Source organism: Phyllobates terribilis, unplaced genomic scaffold (assembly GCF_046119375.1).
Source record: "Phyllobates terribilis strain yellow unplaced genomic scaffold, ASM4611937v1 Scaffold_11__3_contigs__length_659146591, whole genome shotgun sequence".
Classification (NCBI taxonomy): domain Eukaryota; kingdom Metazoa; phylum Chordata; class Amphibia; order Anura; family Dendrobatidae; genus Phyllobates; species Phyllobates terribilis.
The window spans coordinates 476,172,488-476,193,054 of record NW_027362771.1 but is presented as its reverse complement, the minus strand read 5'-3'; the positions used below and the strand labels follow the sequence as shown (position 1 = coordinate 476,193,054).

At 45.7% G+C, this 20,567-nt stretch overlaps 1 protein-coding gene across 2 annotated transcripts in view; it reads right to left on the bottom strand.

Annotated features, from left to right (window-relative positions):
• Positions 1-20,567, bottom strand: part of PLEKHO2 (pleckstrin homology domain containing O2) — a 149,203-nt gene that overhangs the window by 22,340 nt on the left and 106,296 nt on the right. For both annotated transcript variants that reach the window (XM_073653393.1, XM_073653392.1), the window contains one exon: positions 13,932-14,078. In XM_073653393.1, the coding sequence (XP_073509494.1) occupies positions 13,932-14,078 (147 nt within the window). The remainder of the gene's footprint in view (positions 1-13,931; positions 14,079-20,567) is intronic.

Here is a 20,567-nt window from a genome sequence, read left to right as displayed (position 1 = left end):
GTCTCTGTGTTTCATCGCCGCACCAGTACCATCAGTACTGGGACGCTCACACCATCACTCCCATCATCCACACTAGCTGCCCTGAGGCAATACTTCTCCCGTGGGGAGTTATCCCATACTCGGCTGCGCAAGCAACATCAGCCTCAGCGGTCTGCAGCGCAGCGGCGGTCCCCACTGACCGCAATCCATGGGTGGCGTAGTCGGACATTGTTATTACCTAAGACTGCCACTGGTTTGACCGCTCTGGGCACGGAACGGGTCACCGCCACACTGAGACTACAACCCCCAGCGATCCGGCTCCGGGTATCCCCTGCACAACACACGCCCAGGGGGCGCGTCAACTTTGGCGTAGTCGGCAGGATTTCGTGCCCGCAGCCACCGGGTACTGCGTGCCTGAAAAAGACTTTTATACTTACCTGTGGTGAAGTTTCCCGCCGTCCGGAGTCGTTTCCCGCCATCGGACGCCATCTTGGACCGTTTCCCGCCGTCTTCTGCCGTCTTCCCGCCATCCGCAGCTGCTTCCCGCCATCGGACGCCATCTTCAGGACGCCGCACGGGAAGAAGAGGGGCGTGGATGCCGAAAGCGCGCGAGATCCGAAGCTCCGCCCCACGCACTGACGCTGCGCAAGGTCCTGGAAGGGAGGAAGAGCGACGCTGACGTCATCGGAGCGCGACGCCAGGTCCTCGACCCCGACGATTGACTGCGGCGCCGCGGCCTACGGAAGAAGAGCATCGCAAGGTAGGCCACGGTCCACTAGGGGGGAAGGAGGATGTCGGACACCGAGGGGATAGCCTCTTCCAGGTATACCCCCTCACGGAAGAGCAAAAAGTAAGCATCCTGGTGGCCCAGTTAATCGGGGCAGCCCAAAGGGAGGTAAAGTCCTGGTCACCTGGGAAGAAGAGGACTGTCAGAGAGATACTAGCCCGGCTGAAAGACACATTTGATACCCAAACCTCAGCTGAGATAAAACTAAGATTTTACGGGTGCAAACAACGGGCACATGAAAGTATAAGAGACTATGCTCTAAACCTACAAGAGGCCCTGAGAGCCATTAAGCAGGCAGACCCTGACAGCGTGGGAAATGAAGACAAGCTGTTGACCGAACAATTTATTGAGGGTCTACTGTGCAATGCCCACCGAACCCAGTTGCGGGCAATGGCCTTACAGGACCCTGACCTGGACTTTGCACAGTTCAAGGACAGAGCCATCCGGGTGCTCCGAGAACCGGCACCAGGTGGCGCTGTGACCCACAGGCGCCCTGCTATCACTTATCACCAGGACGCGGCGCCCTTGTCTGCAGGGCCTGTGGGAGCTGATACGCAGGCTTTGAACAATGACCCGGCTACAGACCTGCACCATCAGGTCCAAGAGCTGTCTAAGAGCGTTGCCGCGCTAACCAGAACTGTGCAGTCTTTACAGGTCTCTTCTCCAGGAAAGATCCAGCTGGCATCCGGACCGGAGGACGTTCCGTGGCGCCGACTGAGGAGGACCCCACCGGCCAGAGGAAGACCCAGCGACCGGTACAACGAGGACGGACGACCCATCTGCCGCCGCTGCAATCAACCCGGACATATGGCAAGGTACTGTCATTTAAACGGGCACAACCTGGGGTAGAGGGCCAACCCCCAGGCATAAGATCATCAGGCCCATCGAACTGGCGTGATAAATACGTAGGGGGACGTCCGGTCTTGCCTGTGATACTGGATGGCATTCCTATGAGTGCCCTACTGGACACCGGGTCACAGGTCACCACCATCCCGTACGTGCTCTTTAAGCGGTACTGGAATGACTCGGACATAACCCGCTACCCAGATGACGACCTGAGCATTATCGCCAGCAATGGTCAGCCCGTGCCACAGATAGGATTTAAGGAAGTGACCATCAAGGTCGGTAAAGTTGAACTGCCGGCACAAGGACTTATCATTGTGGACATTGATCGTCGCGAGTGTCACCCAAAAATAACCCTAGGTACTAATGTAATCGAAAACTGTCTTGCAGAGGTGATTCTTATTTTGCAACAGGTTGCCAAGAACGCCAGTTCCAGCCAGCAGCGTGTCCTCCAAAAAGAGATCCGGGCACTGATGAAACGGCAACAGGTGGAACTATCTGGTGGTGAGATAGGTAGCGTGAGAATGTGTGACCCGTTCCCTATTGCCATGCCCCCGAAAAGTGAGATGATGACTTGGTGCCGGGCAGCTATTGGTCTGAGAGGTAGAGACTACCAAGCAATGGTAGAACCCGTCTACTCAGACAGTAGGCCCACCATTTTGACAGCACGGGGGGTGGTCGATGTACGCCATGGGAGGGTGCCCGTCCGCATCATAAATATCGGGGAGAGAGAAGTATACCTGCCCCGGTATGCCACACTAGCCAAATTGTTCACCATCAACCAGAACTCTGTACAGGCCGTGGAACCCTTGCCTCCATCTCAGCCAGAGGAAGGTAACGGCTCTAAGAAACCAATGGAGGACTGGTGTCAGCAACTGCATTTGGGTACTGACTCCACTCCCTCACACCAAAAACAGGGAGTCTATCGGGTGGTTCAAGAGTACGAGAGAGTGTTTAGTAAACACCCGCTAGACTTCGGGCGAGTAAAGGGGGTAGAACATCACATCCCCACGGGAGACCACCCTCCTATAAAGGAGAGATACCGACCCGTACCCCCTGCACACTATCAACACGCCAAGGGGATGCTAAAAGACATGAAGGAGGCTGGGGTAATTAGGGACAGCTGTAGCCCCTGGGAAGCTCCACTAGTCTTAGTGAAAAAGAAAGACAACACCATGAGAATATGTGTAGACTACAGGAAGGTCAACCGTATCACACACAAAGATGCGTACCCGTTACCAAGGATAGAAGAGTCCTTAGCTGCATTAAAATCTGCTAACTTCTTCTCTACTTTGGATCTCACTAGCGGGTACTGGCAGGTTCCTGTAGCAGAGGCGGACCGGGAGAAGACCGCATTCACCACCCCGATGGGACTCAGCGAATTTAACTGTATGCCGTTCGGGCTCTGCAACGCACCAGGAACCTTCCAACGGTTGATGGAATGCTGTCTGGGACACCGGAACTTCGAGACGGTCCTATTATACCTGGACGACGTCATCATCTATTCCAAGACCTATGAGGACCATCTGGAACACCTGGCAGAAGTGTTTGAAGCCCTGGCAAACTATGGCCTAAAGGTAAAACCCTCAAAGTGTCATCTACTGAAGCCAAAGGTACAGTACCTGGGACACGTGGTGAGTGCTGACGGAGTAGCCCCCGACCCTGACAAGATCACCGTGATTAAGGACTGGCCAAGACCATCCAGCATAAAGGAAGTGCGGCAGTTCCTCGGGTTGGTAGGCTACTACCGAAGATTCATTCCCGGTTTTACCAAGAAGGCAGCTCCTATGCAGGACCTCCTGATAGGCCAGTCCAGGAAGGCCAAAAACCAGAAGCCACCCTTCAAATGGGAAAAGCTGGAAGAGGAGTCCTTCCGCCAGCTGAAGATGGCCCTCACGGGGGATGAAATCCTGGCGTACCCTGATTACAGCCAGCCCTTTATCCTCCACACGGACGCAAGCAACATCGGGCTAGGAGCCGTACTGTCCCAGATCCAGCAGGGGAGAGAACGGGTAATTGCTTACGCCAGCCGAAAACTGCGAACCATGGAAGGAAACCCTGAGAATTACAGCTCGTTCAAGCTAGAGTTCCTGGCAGTGGTGTGGGCAGTAACCGAACGTTTCAAGCATTACCTTGCCTCTTCCAGGTTCACCGTGTACACGGACAACAACCCGTTGACACACCTGGACACTGCAAGACTGGGTGCCCTGGAGCAGAGATGGATGGCCTGCCTGTCCAATTATGAGTTCACGATCAAATACCGGGCAGGACGCTCCAATACCAACGCGGACGCCCTGTCCAGGATGCCAAACCTACCGGACGAAGGGGAGGATCCAGAAGAATTGGAAGAGATCGAACTCCCTGCATTTCACCGTCATGGGATTACCCAGTATTCCCACCGTGTGAGGGGCCAGCGATCCGCTACGTTCAACCCCTTACCCCACTACAACTGGGCGGAGACGCAAGACAGTGACCCCGCAGTCCGTCTGGTGAAGGAGATGCTGACCCAGGCTGACGCCCGCCTGGACCCAGACGCTCCGGAAGAGACCAAGCAACTGTGGACGGAGAAGAGCAGACTGTTTCTCTACAAGGAGAAGTTGTGGCGCAGAATGGTCAATTCCCGGACACATGAACTGATCTGGCAGGTTGTGGTACCGAGACGGGACGCAGCTATGGTGCTGGAGGCCTACCACAATGGGGCAGGGCACTTCGGATGGAAGAAGCTGGAGTTCCTGCTGCGTGAACGGTTCTACTGGATAGGCATGAGAGGAGCCATTGAGAGGTGGTGTAGAGACTGTGGCCCGTGCAATCTAAGAAGAAGGGACCGTGCCAGCCAGAGGACTCCCCTGCAGCCCATCATCACCAGGCAGCCGCTGGAACTGGTCGCTCTGGACCATGTTAAACTGGCTCCAAGCAGAAGTGGGTATGTCTACGCCCTAACCATCGTGGATCACTACTCCCGATTCCTAGTGGTGGTCCCCGTCAAAGACTTAACAGCACAAACAGCAGCTAGAGCCTTCCAGCTGCACTTCTGCCGCCCACGCGGGTACCCGGACCAAGTGCTGATGGAACAAGGACCAGCCTTCGAAGCAGAGGTCTTCCAGGAGTTCTGCAACCTGTATGGCTGCAAGAAGATAAGAACAACGCCCTATCACCCCCAAACCAATGGACTCTGCGAGAAGATGAACCAGGTGGTGATAGATGTGCTAAAAACATTGCCCCTGGAAGAACGCAGTCTGTGGCCTGAGAAACTGCCCTATCTGGTGGACCTGTATAGCCACATCCCGGTAGGTTCCACCAACTGTACTCCGGCTTACCTAATGCGAGCAAGACCTGGTAAGCTGCCTGTTGACCTGGATATGGGAGTCCTGATACCCGAGAACACCTCGGCAGAGGCAGACTGGGATACAGAACGGCAGCAGCAGTACCGGAAGGTACAGGAGAGCGTCGAGCGAAGTCTCTGTCAATCAAGAGAAAGGCAGGAGAGGACTTATAACCAACATGCTCCCGCTGTTCCCCTGGTACCTGGAGAGCAGGTCTTGAAAAGAAAAAGGCGGCTCCATAAGTTGGACGACCAGTGGGAAAAGGACCCATACACCGTACTGCCCTCAAGCCACAATAATCCAAAGGTGTACGTCATTAGCAAGGATGGAGGAGAGACCACAGCCATTGTCTCCAGAGACCACCTGAAAAAGTGCCCCGAGAAGTTGCAAAGCACGGATGAAGATCAGGAAGACCCTCAACCCGTAGAGGAAAAGGAGGAAATGATCAGCACCGTACTCGGAGACTTTCCCCGGTCCTGGACACAAGTAAACAACGCTATCGTGGTGCCCGTCCTCACATTTCTCCAGCCAGCCCCTCAAGTGCCTACAGAAGACCAGGTAGAGCTGGAAGAGCAGCCGGCCCAGGAGGCAGAAGAATCCACACCAGCAGCGCAGGAGGATCAACCCTCTGCTAGTAGTGAGCCTGCCGTGCCCCTAGTGAGCCAAAGAGTGCGCAGACAGCTGCCCAGCTTGCCCATAACACCTCCTACACCCTGTAGTGCAGGACCAGTTAGTGAGCTCCGTAGGTCCACTAGAGTCACTAGAGGTCAGATGCCCGCTCGCTGGAAAATATAAAGTAATGCACTGTAACTTTACCTGTTTCTTGAAAATGTTTATGGTTTATGTTTGTTGCCTGTTATTAATTATGTTTCTCAGTTACCCTGCAGATTTCTTTGGACTAACAGGTTATGGACACTGGATAACCGGAACAATTCTTGTAGATAGTTGCACATTGTGCCTCTTGCGAAGACGGCCGCAGAAGAGAAAACCTGTCTGGCGTGGCCTCCTTGCGGCCCAAAGTAGCTAGCTTCAGCCTTGCAGCCACGCCCAGGGCCAACGCAAGGGGTTTGCTTTGGACAGGTCCCCTACTTCGCTTAAAGCTTCACCTTGGGTGACAAGGACACCCTCTTGTTTCACAAACTTCACCTTGGGTGATATGGACACCCGGTTGCGGACACGCCGTGACCTTTAAAGAACTAAAGCTTCTTGTAAATATATTATTGTATTATTGTTTATACCCTTGTATTTATGTTTCTTTAAAAAATGTGTTTAGTCCCAGAGTACTAAAATTTACTAGGGGGGAATGTGGCACCCCAGGGGTCTGGTTGCCACAGTAATAGAAATATTATGTCTGAGAGCAAGTGGGAGGTTTCTCTGGTCAGGAGCCCTAAGCATGCAACACTGCCCGCCCAGACCTGGGAGGGGAGGAATCTGCCCTTATAAACTGGGTCTGGGGCGGGATTAGAGAGTGAAGTCCCAGACAGAGACGCAGTCAGGTCTGGAGGACAGCAGACAGAGGGAAAGCAAGAACTAGGAGCTCTGTAGGAGCAGGAGCGAGTGCCAGAGGCTGGAAGCTAGAAAGCTCGCCTTGGCTGAAGACACTAAACCCGGACACGGAGTCCGAGGCTGTGGGGACATCCAGGTCCAGCAGCAGAATCCAACCGGCAGGGGATTCCATGTCCTCTGGCCTTAGAAGCCCGGAGGCACGGTCACAAGCAAGGGACCAGCACAGCCATCGTGAAGCAGAGGCTAACGGAAGGCCCCAAGTCACCGGCCATACGGGTGAGCACCACACGGTATACTCAGGGACGTGGGCTACTTCTACCCGCATAGAGCAAGGTAGCCAGGAAAGAGTGCAGATAGTCGGGGAGGCCTACAACTCCACCTGGCCAGGGGAGATCCTACTTGCTTACAGACTGACCAGGCCCCTACTGCTAACCAGTACTCCCGGGAGGGTCTGCGTTATACCATCAGTAAAGACCCTGAACTGCACCACACATCTCAGTGTGTCATCGCCGCACCAGCTCCATCAGTACTGGGACGCTCACACCATCCCTCCCATCATCCACACTAGCTGCCCTGAGGCAATACTTCTCCCGTGGGGAGTTATCCCATACTCGGCTGCGCAAACAACATCAGCCTCAGCGGTCTGCAGCGCAGCGGTGGTCCCCACTGACCGCAATCCACGGGTGGCGTAGTCGGACATTGTTATTACCTAAGACTGCCACTGGTTTGACCGCCCTGGGCATGGACCGGGTCACCGCCACACTGAGACTACAACCCCCAGCGATCCGGCTCCGGATATCCCCTGCACAACACAGGCCCAGGGGGCGCGTCACATGCTGGGATACTCATCAGGGGGCAGAGGCTGTGGTTATTGTCACAGCCAGTGCCTCCTTCCTGAAACGAAGTGTCAAAAGTGACGCTCATTTCAGGGGCTGGGCTAGTCTCTGTGCACAGTGCACAATGACAGTGCACTCTCTCGTTGGCTCAGATCAGCAGTAACGAGCCGGCACCAGAGCGGTGTCAGAACATCCGGCGTGCAGAGACCAGCGACGTCACTTGCAGGGCGGTGCTGATCTCTGCACACCGGGTATTCTGACAGCGCTCTGTTTCCGGCTCGTTACTGCTGCCATGTAGTCAAGTATATTCATAACCTCGCCCTCACCACTGAATGGCAGCTTTCTGTCCATGTAAAATGTACACATAAAGCTGCCAATCAGTGGTGTGGGCAGGGTTACACAGAGCTCAGCATTCAGAGAACTGCTAGATCGGCAGCAGATAAAACAGGGATATTATCAAAGCTACAGCAAGCAGCCTAGTAAGTGACACATCGCTGGAGTTAGGGTCTCTGCTCCTACATAATGCTGCTCTCAGATTCTATTGCAAAAACCTGGTAATAGATTACCTTTAAATAATGTTATCAATACTCATGGTGGCAAACCCCCTTTAAATCAGATTTTACAGTAGACAATCATGATTTTCCAGAGTCAAGCATCAATGTGTTTTATGCCACTATGGCAGAAGATTGGCATTGCACCGACAGTGATAATGCTTGTAAGTAGCTGCTCGATTATGGAAACCTGTGCCTACAGTCAGCTCTGTATCTTGAGAAATGAAAGCTTCTCTACTAGTGAATAGGGTCTCGTGTTGTGAGATCTATACAGCGCTGAGTCAGGAGTGGATCTATTTAAAAAAAAAATGAACTGAACCCAAAAGTCTGTTTTTCTTTCTCAGTAAAACATGACCGGCACATTTACTTGATATGACATCACTGCTTAGGATGGGAAAAGCAAACTATAGACAAAAAACAGCCAGCAGTTACATTGGGGAAAACGATTTTTTAGTTTTCCTGCAGATTAAAGGATTACTTAAAGGAGCACTCCGGTGTATATTTTTCCCATTTGTTAGGTATCATGTGTGTAAGTGCATTGAAAGCAGTAACATACTCAATGGTCACCATCTGGATTTAGTGGCGCTCCTGTCCACACCAGCACCACATCACCGCATCTACAACCTGCTGGATCACTGTGAGGAATGGTGTTTACTCTCTCAATGTTAGGGTTCGCTCACACTGCCATATAACATGGCCAAGTGCTACCCAGTGCTACGGATAGCACTCCGCCCAATGTTATATTATGTGGCAGTGCAGATCTGTGATTATTTTCTCATGCCGATTCAGTAAGAGAAAACAATGGCAGCAAGCTGCGTGTGGCTCTGATATTTGGATCACACGTACCCATACAAGTCTATGAGTGCGTGTGAAACATCATAATGAACTCGGATCTCATCCAAGTGCAGTCCGATGTATACACACAAAGTCAATGGAGAGGATGGAGAAATTACGGTTTCCATCTTCTCTGCACCTGTGCTGAAATGCTCTCATGCAAGAGAATCGGATCACGCTCAGATGACACTCGGCTCAAACTCTGACAAACCCTAAGTATGAGACACATAGATTTACATTGAGTACAAAAAGTGACCTCCACTCCAGCAATCACTGTATGATTCGTCAGGTCACAAATGCAATCACGTGGAGCTACAGCGGACTGGAGCTCCGCTGAAAATGGGAGAAGATGTCGCCCAGTGAGTATGTTACTAACTTCATGACACTTACACACATGACAGCTAACAAAGGGAAAATAAATATAAATCACTGGAGTGGTCCTTTAGATGAGCCCATAATCAGGAACTATCATTTGTTTGAATGTTCGTTCACCAATTATCGGGTTGTGTAAACGTGTTGGCAGTCACCAGATGAACAAGCAAAGTGCTCATTCGTCAGGTGACCGGATCGTTCATGGCACCATTAAAATCACTGTTATCACCAGCACATGATCCTGATATTTTATGAACCCAGAATGAGCGTATTAATGATTATTCTGTGCGCATAGAATTCTGGTCAACCTGTCTTAACAGGCCATTAAATGGCAGCCGATCAGAAGTCATTCAACAGCCACGGTTGATTGTTCTAATCCCTGGCTTCTCCAGCCCCTCCGCTACTGGACCAGAAGTGATTACGTCCTGTACATCAGTCACCTATCTGCTGCAGCCAATCACTGACCATCTTTATGACAGAAAATACCCAAAAGTGACACCATTCTAAAAACTGCACCCCTCAAGGTGCTCAAAACCACATTCAAGAACTTTATTAACCCTTCAGGTGCTTCACAGGAATTTTTTGAATGTGGAAGAAAAAAAATTAACATTTAACTTTTTTCACAAAAATGTTACTTTAGACCCAAGTTTTTTTTATTTTCGCAGGAGTAACAGGAAAAAATGGACCACAAAATTTGTTGTGCAATTTCCCCTGAGCATGCAGATACTCCATATATGGGGAAAAAACACTGTTTGGACGCACGGCAGGGTTCGGAAGGGAAGGAGCGCCATTTCACTTTTTGAATGTAAAATTTGCTTGAATAATTAGCGGACGCCATGTTGCATTTGGGGAGCCCCTGATGTGCCTAAACAGTGGAAACCCCCACAAATAACACCATTTTGGAAACTAGACCCCTCAGGGAACTTATCTAGATGTGTGGTGAGCACCCTGCACCCCCAGGTGCTTCACAGAAGTTTGTAACATTGAGCCGTAAAAATAAAATTTTCACATTTTTCCCACAAAAATGTTTTTCAGCCCCCACTTTTGCATTTTCATAAGGATAACAGAAGAAATTACACTATGCAGTTTGTTGTGCAATTTCTCCTGAGTTAGCAGATACCCCATATGTGAGGGAAAACCACTGTTTGGGTGCACGGCAGGGTTCGGAAGGGAAGGAGCGCCATTTGACTTTTTGATTGTAAAATTTGCTTGAGTAGCGGATGTGCCCCTGATGTGCCTAAACAGTGGAAGCCCCCCACAAGTGACACCATTTTTGAAACTAGACCCCTCAGGGAACTTATTGAGATGTGTGGTGAGCACCTTGAACCCCCAAGTCCTTTACAGAAGTTTATAACATGGAGCCGTGAAAATAAAAAAATCAAACTTTTTCCACAAAAATGATGTTTTAGCCCCAATTTTTTTATTTTCACAAGGGTAAGAGGAGAAAATGGACCCCAAAAACTTTTGTGCAATTTTCCCTGAGTACGCCAATACCCCATATGGGGGAAAATACAGTGTTTGGGTGCACGGCAGAGTTCAGAAGGGAAGGAGCACTGTGTGACTTTTTGAACGCAAAATAGGCTGGAATCGAGAGCGGATGCCATATCGCGTTTGGAGAGCCCCTGATGTGCCTAAATAGTGGAAACCCCCCACAAGTGACCCCATTTTGGAAACTACACCCCTCAAGGATTTTATCAAGGGGTATAGTGAACATTTTGAAGAGGTACGACACAGAATTTGATAACATTAGGTCATCATATTGAATAAGTTGTCATTAGTCTTGAGCGCAAGTGCTCACTACTTGAGTTTGCATCGGGTACTCAGGTATGAACCATGTATCACGGGTGCTCGAGTCCCCGCCCGCATGTTTCACGGTTATTAGACACCCAAAAAAAAACATGCAGGGATCGCTCGTGCATGGCAGGCAATCCCCGCGAGTTTTTTTTGGCCTCGAAGCATATGAGGCGGAGACTCGAGCATGTCACTCGAGAACCCACGATACTCAATGAATACCCGAGCACCCGATGCAAACTCAAGCACTTGCGCTCAACACTAGTTGCCATATCGTCATCTTTTTTTATTTTTTTTTTACTTTTGAAAAAAAAAAAACCCTAAACCCCAACCCTAACACCAACCCCAGCCCTAGTGTTTATTTTTTACGCCTTTCCTAGTGAGGTATAAGTAATTAGATGACTTTATTCTTCGGGTCAGTGCGATTACAGCGATACCAGAATCATATCGGGTTTTTATGATTGACAGCTGTCACACACTAAAAGACACATATTTTGTAAAATCTAGTTTTTGCTTCGCCATATTTTGAGAGCTATAATTTTTCCATATTTTGGCCGACAGAGTCATGTGACGGCTTGTTTTTTGCGGGATGAGTTGACGTTTTTATTGGTGCCATTTTCAGGCACGTGACATTTTATGGATTGCTTTCTATTCCGGTTTTTGGGAGGCAGAATAAACAAAAAACAACAATTCAGGAATTGTTTTTTTTACATTTTTTTATTCTGCTCCGCGTGTACAGCGGTACCACATTTATATCGTTTTTCTATGTTTTGGCGCTTTTACACAATAGAAGCTATTTTATAGAAATAATTATTGTTTTGCATCGCTTTATTCTGAGAGCTATAACTTTTTTATTTTTCGGCTGATGGAGCTGTATGGTAGCTTATTTTTTGCGGGACGAGATGACGTTTTCAGCGGTACCATTTTTATTTATATTCGTCTTTTGATCACGTGTTATTCCATTTTTTGCTTGGAGGTATGATGATAAAGAATTGTTTTTTGCTTCGTTTTTATTTATTTTTTTTACCGTGTTCACTGAAGGTCGTTCCTGATGCGGCAATACCAAATATGTGTACTATTGCTGTTTGTTTGGTTTTGTTTTCATAATAATATTTATTGATGAGTACATTATATTTTTATTTTTGGTGGATTATTTTTTATTTATTTATTTATTTATATTTTTACAATTTTTTTAATTTTTTTTTCACTTTCTGACAGTTTTTTTATTTGTTTACTTTGTCCCACTATGTGAGTATACCGATCACCTCCCCTTAGCCACCGCAATGCTGCGATCGACTTCAATCGCAGCATTGCGGGGGTTAATGTGCCGGGAGCGGTGCGGGACCGCTTCCTGCACATAGTACCGGGTGTCAGCTGTGACAATCAGCTGACACCCGGCGGCGATCGCACCCGCACAGCCTGTGTGTGCGCGCGATCGCCATGACGTACTAATACGGGTCAGACTCTTAAAGCCCAGGGCACAGACGCGTATTAGTACGTCTTGGGCTTTAAAGGGGTTAAAAGTAAGCTATCATATCATAAAATTACCTATTGTGTAAATCAGTTTGTTGTGTTGCATGCACTTTTAAAAAATGTTTGGAATTTTTTTTTTATCATATCATGATCTTTATTAATAAAAAAAACTAAATGTACAATCTTACAATGTACAATCTTACAATTTTCACACTGTCCACTGGTAATTTTTTGAGACTCACAGCTGACTCTGCTCCTTTTCCTTTCACAACAATCTTTGCACACGCTCATTGCTTCAACACAATAAATTAGGTCGGGGTCTGACCATTGTGGCTGTGTACATGTGTTATTTCCTGAAACAACAGGAAGTTAAAGGGGTATTCCCATCTCCAAGATATTATCCCAATATGTAGTGGGTGTAACAATAATAATATTAGCAAATACCTCCAATTAGAAATGTAGTATAGTATTTCTGATTCGCTATGTCTCTTTCCTCATGTGCAGGCATCGCAGGACCTTAGGTATCCATGGTTACGTTCACTGATAAAGTCACAGTTAGTTAGCTAGTTGCCAGTGGTCGTAACCATGGATACCTAAGGTCCTGCGATGCCTGCATATGAGGAAAGAGACATAGCGAATCAGAAATACTATACTACATTTCTAATTGGAGGTATTTGCTAATATTATTATTATTACACCCACTACATATTGGGATAGGATCTTGGAGATGGGAATACCCCTTTAAGGTCTAAAAAAGCCCCAGTGGCCAGTGTGAAAATCACAAGAGTTTTAATACATATTGTGATATGTAAAAAAAAAAGCATTGCCCATGAAAAAAACTTTCAAAAAAACTTTTAAAAATATATTTTAAAAATAGGTCATTTTCCGAAGATAGCTTCCTTTTAAACACTGATATTAACCATTTAATGATAATCTATTTTCTGATCAATTAAAAAGCAGACTGCAGTCTTCTGAAGGCCCTACAGCAAATGATCTGATTTCCTCATAAAGACCCTACTCTGTTATTGATCACCCTCATAATGAAATATGATAGTATTATTTACTAATACTTATTTCTATGTATTGTTACATGCAGTTCTCTAATCAATCCGAAATTGTAACATTTTTGCAGACTATCCTTCCCCATCATTGGGATTTTTTCTACTCCATGAGTTATTTTCTTGTGAGGTCTACACTTTCTCTAGGCAAAAGTTGCTGTTACTATTAGATCATGGTGGAGTTATAGAACCCATTGTTCATGTTCTTCCAAAGTGGATATTATGGACCAATTGGTGTATTTAATATTTTGTATGTATTATTGGATCTAATAAAAATGTGCTGGATAATATGATGGATCAAAAAAGAAACTTATCAGCTCAGAAATGCTATGTAATCTACGGGCAGTCAGCAGGGAGAGGCTGAACAGATTATTTTTCAACAAAACTACATATCATTCAGTATAACTACGATATTATCAATTTAAATCGCTGCTCATTTTGTTCTTAGGAGTCCAGTGGGCGGTGTCACTCAATGATTGACAGCATTGCTTGTATGAGCATAGCTATGGAGCTAGCTGTCAATCACTGATTAGGGCAGCCCACTGGACAGCAGTCTTAAGATTATTAGGGTTTTTTACCTCACTATCGAGCACATAAAGCTGGTTCTGCAATATCTGAATGTAGCGATCTTTCCACAGTCCCAGCAGTCCACTAGTTTTCTTCAACCAACCGGCTTTGTGGATCACTTTAGTTTCCGGTGGAGAAACGCTGCTTTCCTTCACACCCTAAAAATACAATATACAAATTAGATGTTCAAGAAAAGAAAAGCTGATTTCACAGACACGTGTGCTATTGTGTGATTAGTCCGTATACTTAGTACAGTCATGGCCAAAAGTTTTGAGAATGACACCAAAATTATATTTCCACATGATCTGCTGGCCTCTGGTTTTTATTAGTGTTTGTCTGATGTTTATATCACATACAGAAATATAATTGCAATCATATTATGAGTACCAATAGGTTATATTGACAGTTAGAATGAGTTAATGCAGCAAGTCAATATTTGCAGTGTTGCCCCTTCTTCTTCAAGACCTCTGTAATTCTCCCTGGCATGCTCTCAATCAACTTTTGTACCAAATCCTGACTGATAGCAGTCCATTCTTGCATAATCAATGCTTGCATTTTGCCAGAATTTGTTGGTTTTTGTTTGTCCACCCGTCTCTTGATGATTGACCACTAGTTCTCAATGGGATTAAGATCTGGGGAGTTTCCAGGCCATGGACCCAAAATCTCTATGTTTTGTTCCATGAGCCATTTAGTTATCACCTTTGCTTTATGGCAAGGTGCTCCATCATGCTGGAAAAGGCATTGTTGGGCGCCAAACTGCTCTTGGAAGGTTGGGAGAAGTTGCTCTTGGAGGACATTCTGGTACCATTCTTTATTCATGGCTGTGTTTTTAGGCAAGACTGTGAGTTAGCCGATTCCCTTGGCTGAGAAGCAACCCCACACATGAATGGTTTCAGGATGCTTTACAGTTGGCATGAGACAAGACTGGTGGTAGCGCTCACCTCTTCTTCTCCGAATAAGCTGTTTTCCAGATGTCCCAAACAATCGAAAAGGGGATTCATCAGAGAAAATGACATTGCCCCAGTCCTCAGCAGTCCATTCCCAGTACCTTTTGCAGAATATCAGTCGGTCCCTGATGTTTTTTCTGGAGAGAAGTGGCTTCTTTGCTGCCCTCCTTGAAACCAGCCCTTGCTCAAAGAGTCTCCGCCTCACAGTGCATGCAGAAGCACTCACACCAGCCTGCTGCCATTCCTGAGCAAGCTCGGCACTGCTGGTAGTCCGATCCCGCAGCTATAACAGTTTTAAGATACGGTCCTGGCGCTTGCTGGTCTTTCTTGGGCGCCCTGGAGCCTTTTTGACAACAATGGAAGCTCTCTCCTTGAAGTTCTTGATGATGCGATAGATTGTTGACTGAGGTGCAATCTTTGTAGCTGCGATACTCTTCCCTGTTAGGCCATTTTTGTGCAGTGCAATGATGGCTGCATGTGTTTCTTTAGAGATAACCATCGTTAACTGAAGAGAAACAATGATACCAAGAACCAGCCTCCTTTTAAAGTGTCCAGTGATGTCATTCTTACTTAATCATGACTGATTGATCATCAGCCCTGTCCTCATCAACACCCACACCTGTGTTAATGGATCAATCACTAAAACGATGTTAGCTGCTCCTTTTAAGGCAGGACTGCAATGATGTTGAAATGTGTTTTGTGGGTTAAAGTTCATTTTCTGGGCAAATATTGACTTTGCAAGTACAGTAATTGCTGTTAAGCTGATCACTCTTTGACATTCAGGAGTATATGCAAATTGCCATTACAAAAAATGAAGCAGTAAACTTTGGAAAAATTACTATTTGTCTCATTCTCAATACTTTTGGCCATGACTGTACTATGATCACAAGAGAATTATTTTAATTAAAAAATATGTACAAATAAAATGAAAAAACGCCTTATTTGTAGTTCAAAATGACAGGAGGAATGCATTTGCTGCAAGCAGCAACATTTTTCTAAAGTTGGTTTTAATACGTCACCCGAGTTTGTTGAATGATCTTTAAAATTGGTCTTCAAGGAGTATATGATTTCGGAAAACCATTTAATTAGAAAACACCCAAATTAAGAAATGGAAGCGAAAACTCCCATATATCAGAAAAGTATAGATGATAAAAGCATAAAAAAAGAGAATGTGAAATGCAGAGAATGCCCCCCCTCTCTCTATCACAAACAGGTAATCAATATCATTGTATAGCAGACTGATAGTGTAGATCTGTGTTTGTTTAGAATAAGATACAGTACCGAGTGTTGTCTCAAAACAACAGCAAATGTCATAGGCTGAAAGCTTATATGTAGACAAAATCGAGTAAACCTACTAGATACTAAGAAACATGGTCCCAATAATAGTCAAAGATCAACTAAGATAAGCAAAAGAATAAGAATAGCAAAAGAGGAGACAGAGAGACTAATTGCCAAGGAATGTAAAACGAATCCCAAACTGTTCTTTAACTATATAAACAGTAAAAGGATTAAAACTGATGGAGTTGGCCCATTGAAAAATAACCTGGGTAAAATCATAGAGGGCGATGAGGGTAAAGCAAACCTACTCAATAGCTTCTTCTCCACTGTTTTCACAAAAGAAAACAATTTATCGGAGGAAATGCAGAGTGAAAAAGTAAACCCTCCGCTAAATATCACCCACCTAACCCAGGAGAAAGTTCAGAAACGCCTAAATAATATCAAAATAGACAAGTCACCAGGCCCAGATGACATACACCCCCGGGTACTAAAAGAATTAAGTAATGTGATAGACAGACCGCTGTATCTTATATTCAAGCACTCTTTATGGACAGGGACTGTCCCACTAGACTGGCGCCAAGCAAATGTGGCACCAATATTCAAAAAGGGGTCTAAAAGTGACCCTGGGAACTATAGACCAGTAAGCTTAACGTCTGTTGTGGGTAAATTGTTTGAAGGATTTCTTAGAAATGCTATTGTAGAATATCTTAATGATAATAACTGTCTAACTCCATATCAACATGGATTCATGAGGGATCGCTCCTGCCAAACAAACCTGATGGCCTTCTACGAGGAGGTGAGCTCACAGCTGGACCGGGGAGAGTCAGTGGATGTTGTATACCTTGACTTCTCCAAAGAGTTTGATACCGTGCCACACAAAAGGTTGGTCTATAAAATGAGAATGCTTGGTCTGGGGGATAATGTGTGCAAGTGGGTAAATAGCTGGCTGAGTGATAGAAAGCAGAGGGTGGTTATCAATGGAGTAAGCTCAGGGGGTGTCAGGGTTACTAGCGGGGTGCCTCAAGGGTCTGTCTTGGGCCCTATATTATTTAATATATTTATTAATGATCTAGTGGAAGGGTTGCATAGTAAAATAGCAATATTTGCAGATGATACTAAACTTTGTAAAGTAGTTAATACAGATGAGGATAGGGCACAGCTACAGGAGGATTTAGATAAATTGGGGAGTTGGGCCAAAAAATGGCAAATGGGGTTCAATGCCGATAAATGTAAGGTCATGCACATGGGAAAGAAAAACAGCAGTCACCCATACATATTAAATGGGAAACCGTTGGGGAAATCTGACATGGAGAAGGACCTGGGCGTCTTGGTTAATAGCAAATTAAATTGGAGTGCCCAGTGTCAGGCAGCAGCTGCGAAGGCAAATAGAGTCATGGCATGCATCAGAAGAGGAATAGGGGCATATGATGAGAACATTGTTCTTCCTCTGTATAAAGCGCTGGTAAGGCCGCACTTAGAATATTGTGCACAGTTCTGGGCTCCGGTGCTCAGGAAAGACATATTGGAGCTAGAGAGGGTACAAAGGAGGGCGACTAAGGTAATAAAGGGAATGGAGGGACTAGAATACCCAGAGAGGTTGTCAAAATTAGGCCTATTTACGTTGGAAAAGAGAAGGCTTAGGGGAGACCTCATAAACATGTATAAATACATCAGGGGGCAGTACAGAGATCTCTCCCATGACCTGTTTATACCAAGGATGGTGACAAAGACGAGGGGGCACACTATGCGTCTGGAGGAAAGGAGGTTCCTGCACCAGCATAGAAGGGGATTCTTTACGGTCAGAGCCGTGAGACTCTGGAACTCTCTGGGAGAGGAAGTGGTGATGTCCAACTTAAAGAGTTCAAGAGAGGCCTGGACGCCTTTCTTGAGAACAATAAAATTACATCTTATGCTTAGTTAATTAATCCAGGGATTTAATCTGACTACCAGATTGGTGTCGGGAAGTGAATTTTTCCTCAGTGATGTATATTGGCCTATACCGCATGGTTTTTTGTTGCCTTCCCCTGGATCAACGCTGCGGAATAGCTGCAGTGCACAAGAAATAGGCTGAACTGGATGGACGCTTGTCTTTTTTCGGCCTTATAAACTATGTAACTATGTAACTATGTAACTAATTATCCCAATAGTGGTTAGGTATACAAATAGTTACAATAAAAATAATCCCATGAGTGGTAATGGTATCAATAAAAGCAAAATGCACAGGGAAGATGAGAAGAAGAATCTGCAAAGCATAAGGAGATAGAAACAAGGGAAACACCAGAACTAGTAAAGTATAAATAAGAGCAAAGTGCAAAAGAGGGTATGTAAGGAAAATCTGCCAGGCCTAGGAGGGCGTGGAGCAAGACCCCGAGGCGCGTTTCGCCTAGGCTTCTTCCAGGAGGCGTGAGGGTGTAAACAAATACAGAACTACACTATTTGTCTGCTTTGCAATGATTTTGATTACCTGTTTGTGATAGAGTAGAGCATTCTCTGTGATTCACATTCTCTTTTTATGCTTTTATCGTGTATTGTTTTTTCCAACCAATAAAAATTGTTATACTTTACTGATATTTGGGCATTTTCGCTTCCATTACTCATTTAGGTGTTTTGTTCATAGGAAGTGCTCCTTACTTTGCCCCTATATTGGTATTCATTTTGATTAGAAGGATCTCCTGGGACCCCTTGCAAACAGCAGTTATCCCTCGTGAAACAACTCTCTCTGTATAATTCCACTTGCAACTAAGAGAATAAACATTACATGAGAGCCAATGAAATCATGTGAAAAAATGCTGTTAACCTGCAGATATGGGATTATTCTGCAGGTTAACAGCGTTCTTAAGCTGCCCGATGGCCACACTTCAAGCCCCAATGCCCGGAGGAAATTAACTTTATTCCTCACAATAGCCTTGGGCTTTTAGTCATAGCGGCGCGGTCGGCACGGCTTCAGTCACTGCTCAGTACATAGTGAGCGGCGGCTGTAACCGCACCCCAGGACTGACTGACAGCCAGCCCTGACTGATGAGTTGGCTGTCAGTGATGTGCATAGAAACTATTTATACAGTATATTCTGTGTGTATTCTGTGTGTATTTTGTCTAGTATGTATCTTTTGATTATATATTTTGATATGTTGTAAATCTTTTGAAAGATTGTATATTTTTAGTCTAAAATGTATAAACTTCTTTTTAAAGGTGAGATACAGTACATAGCCAATTTAATTATACACAGCAATAAATGTATGGATTATAAGTGTATGTTTAACATGGCAGTAAAGGTAAGGGGTCTAGTGTAGAGAGTTGTCAAAAATAGAATAGTATCATTCCTAAAACCTAGAACTGAGGTAGGTGACTTTATCTTGCTGCCCACCTCAACTAGGTGTATAAGTCTGAAAATGATGTTCGACAGAGTAGACTGTGAATCCGTCTGCATCATTATAGTAAATGGCCCCGTCTGCCATACGCCCAAATCCCATTTTGCTATGATTTGGACACAAGACCTGACGGAGCCACTGAATGTGTGCTAAAACACCATGTGAACACAGCCTTAGTTACATTGAGTCAAAATCAATTATCTCAAACTGAGATATAGTACCGGACATTGTGAACATAGAAAGACGACAGAGACCAATTTTTTTCAAAATGATCAGCTTGATTCCCTGTGATTGCATTCATTTGGGCATATTCATAGGTTTGACACTCATGGGCAGGACCCCCAAATGTGCTGCATTATTCTTTCCACCCAAGAGCCTCAAGAGCAAAAGTGGAGAAACAGAACAGTAAAGCAATTGGGTTCTTTTAAATATTTTAAAGGGAATCTGTCAGCAGTTTTTTGCTATGTAATCTGAACACAGCATGCTGTAGGGGTTAAAACACAGATTTCACTGATGCCTCTCTTATCAAGCTCTGTGGTTTTGTTTACCTGTAATGATTGTTCTAGCACCAGGAGCTTATCATTGCTGGGACAATGCCTTCTAGTCTGATTCAGCCCCCTTCTTGTGATAAGCACCTCATTGTCTATAGCCATTGTATATAGAGAGACTGGTGTGGGCGGGGTTAGCTTCCTCAGCTCTGCTGCATTGCTAAATCTAAAAACTCTGATTGTGTCAGAACGGCTGCCCCAGTAAACTGAGTGATACATCATTGGATTCAGGGTCTCTTTGCCTACATCAGGCTGCTCTCAGATGAGGTAGCAAAAACCTGCTGACAGATTTCTTTTAAGTGATGTAACGTCAATTACACTTTGCCATCTACCCACTTTTGCGGCGTGGGAGTACAGTGGATACCCTCTTTACATTTTAACATGAAAGGTGGCTGGGTTATTGTGTTAAATAACAAAAATATTCTAGATTCTATCAGAGAGTTTAAAAAAGAGTGTATCTGTTGAACTCTAAAGTATATGATGGAGGAGGATCTAAATGTAGAAAC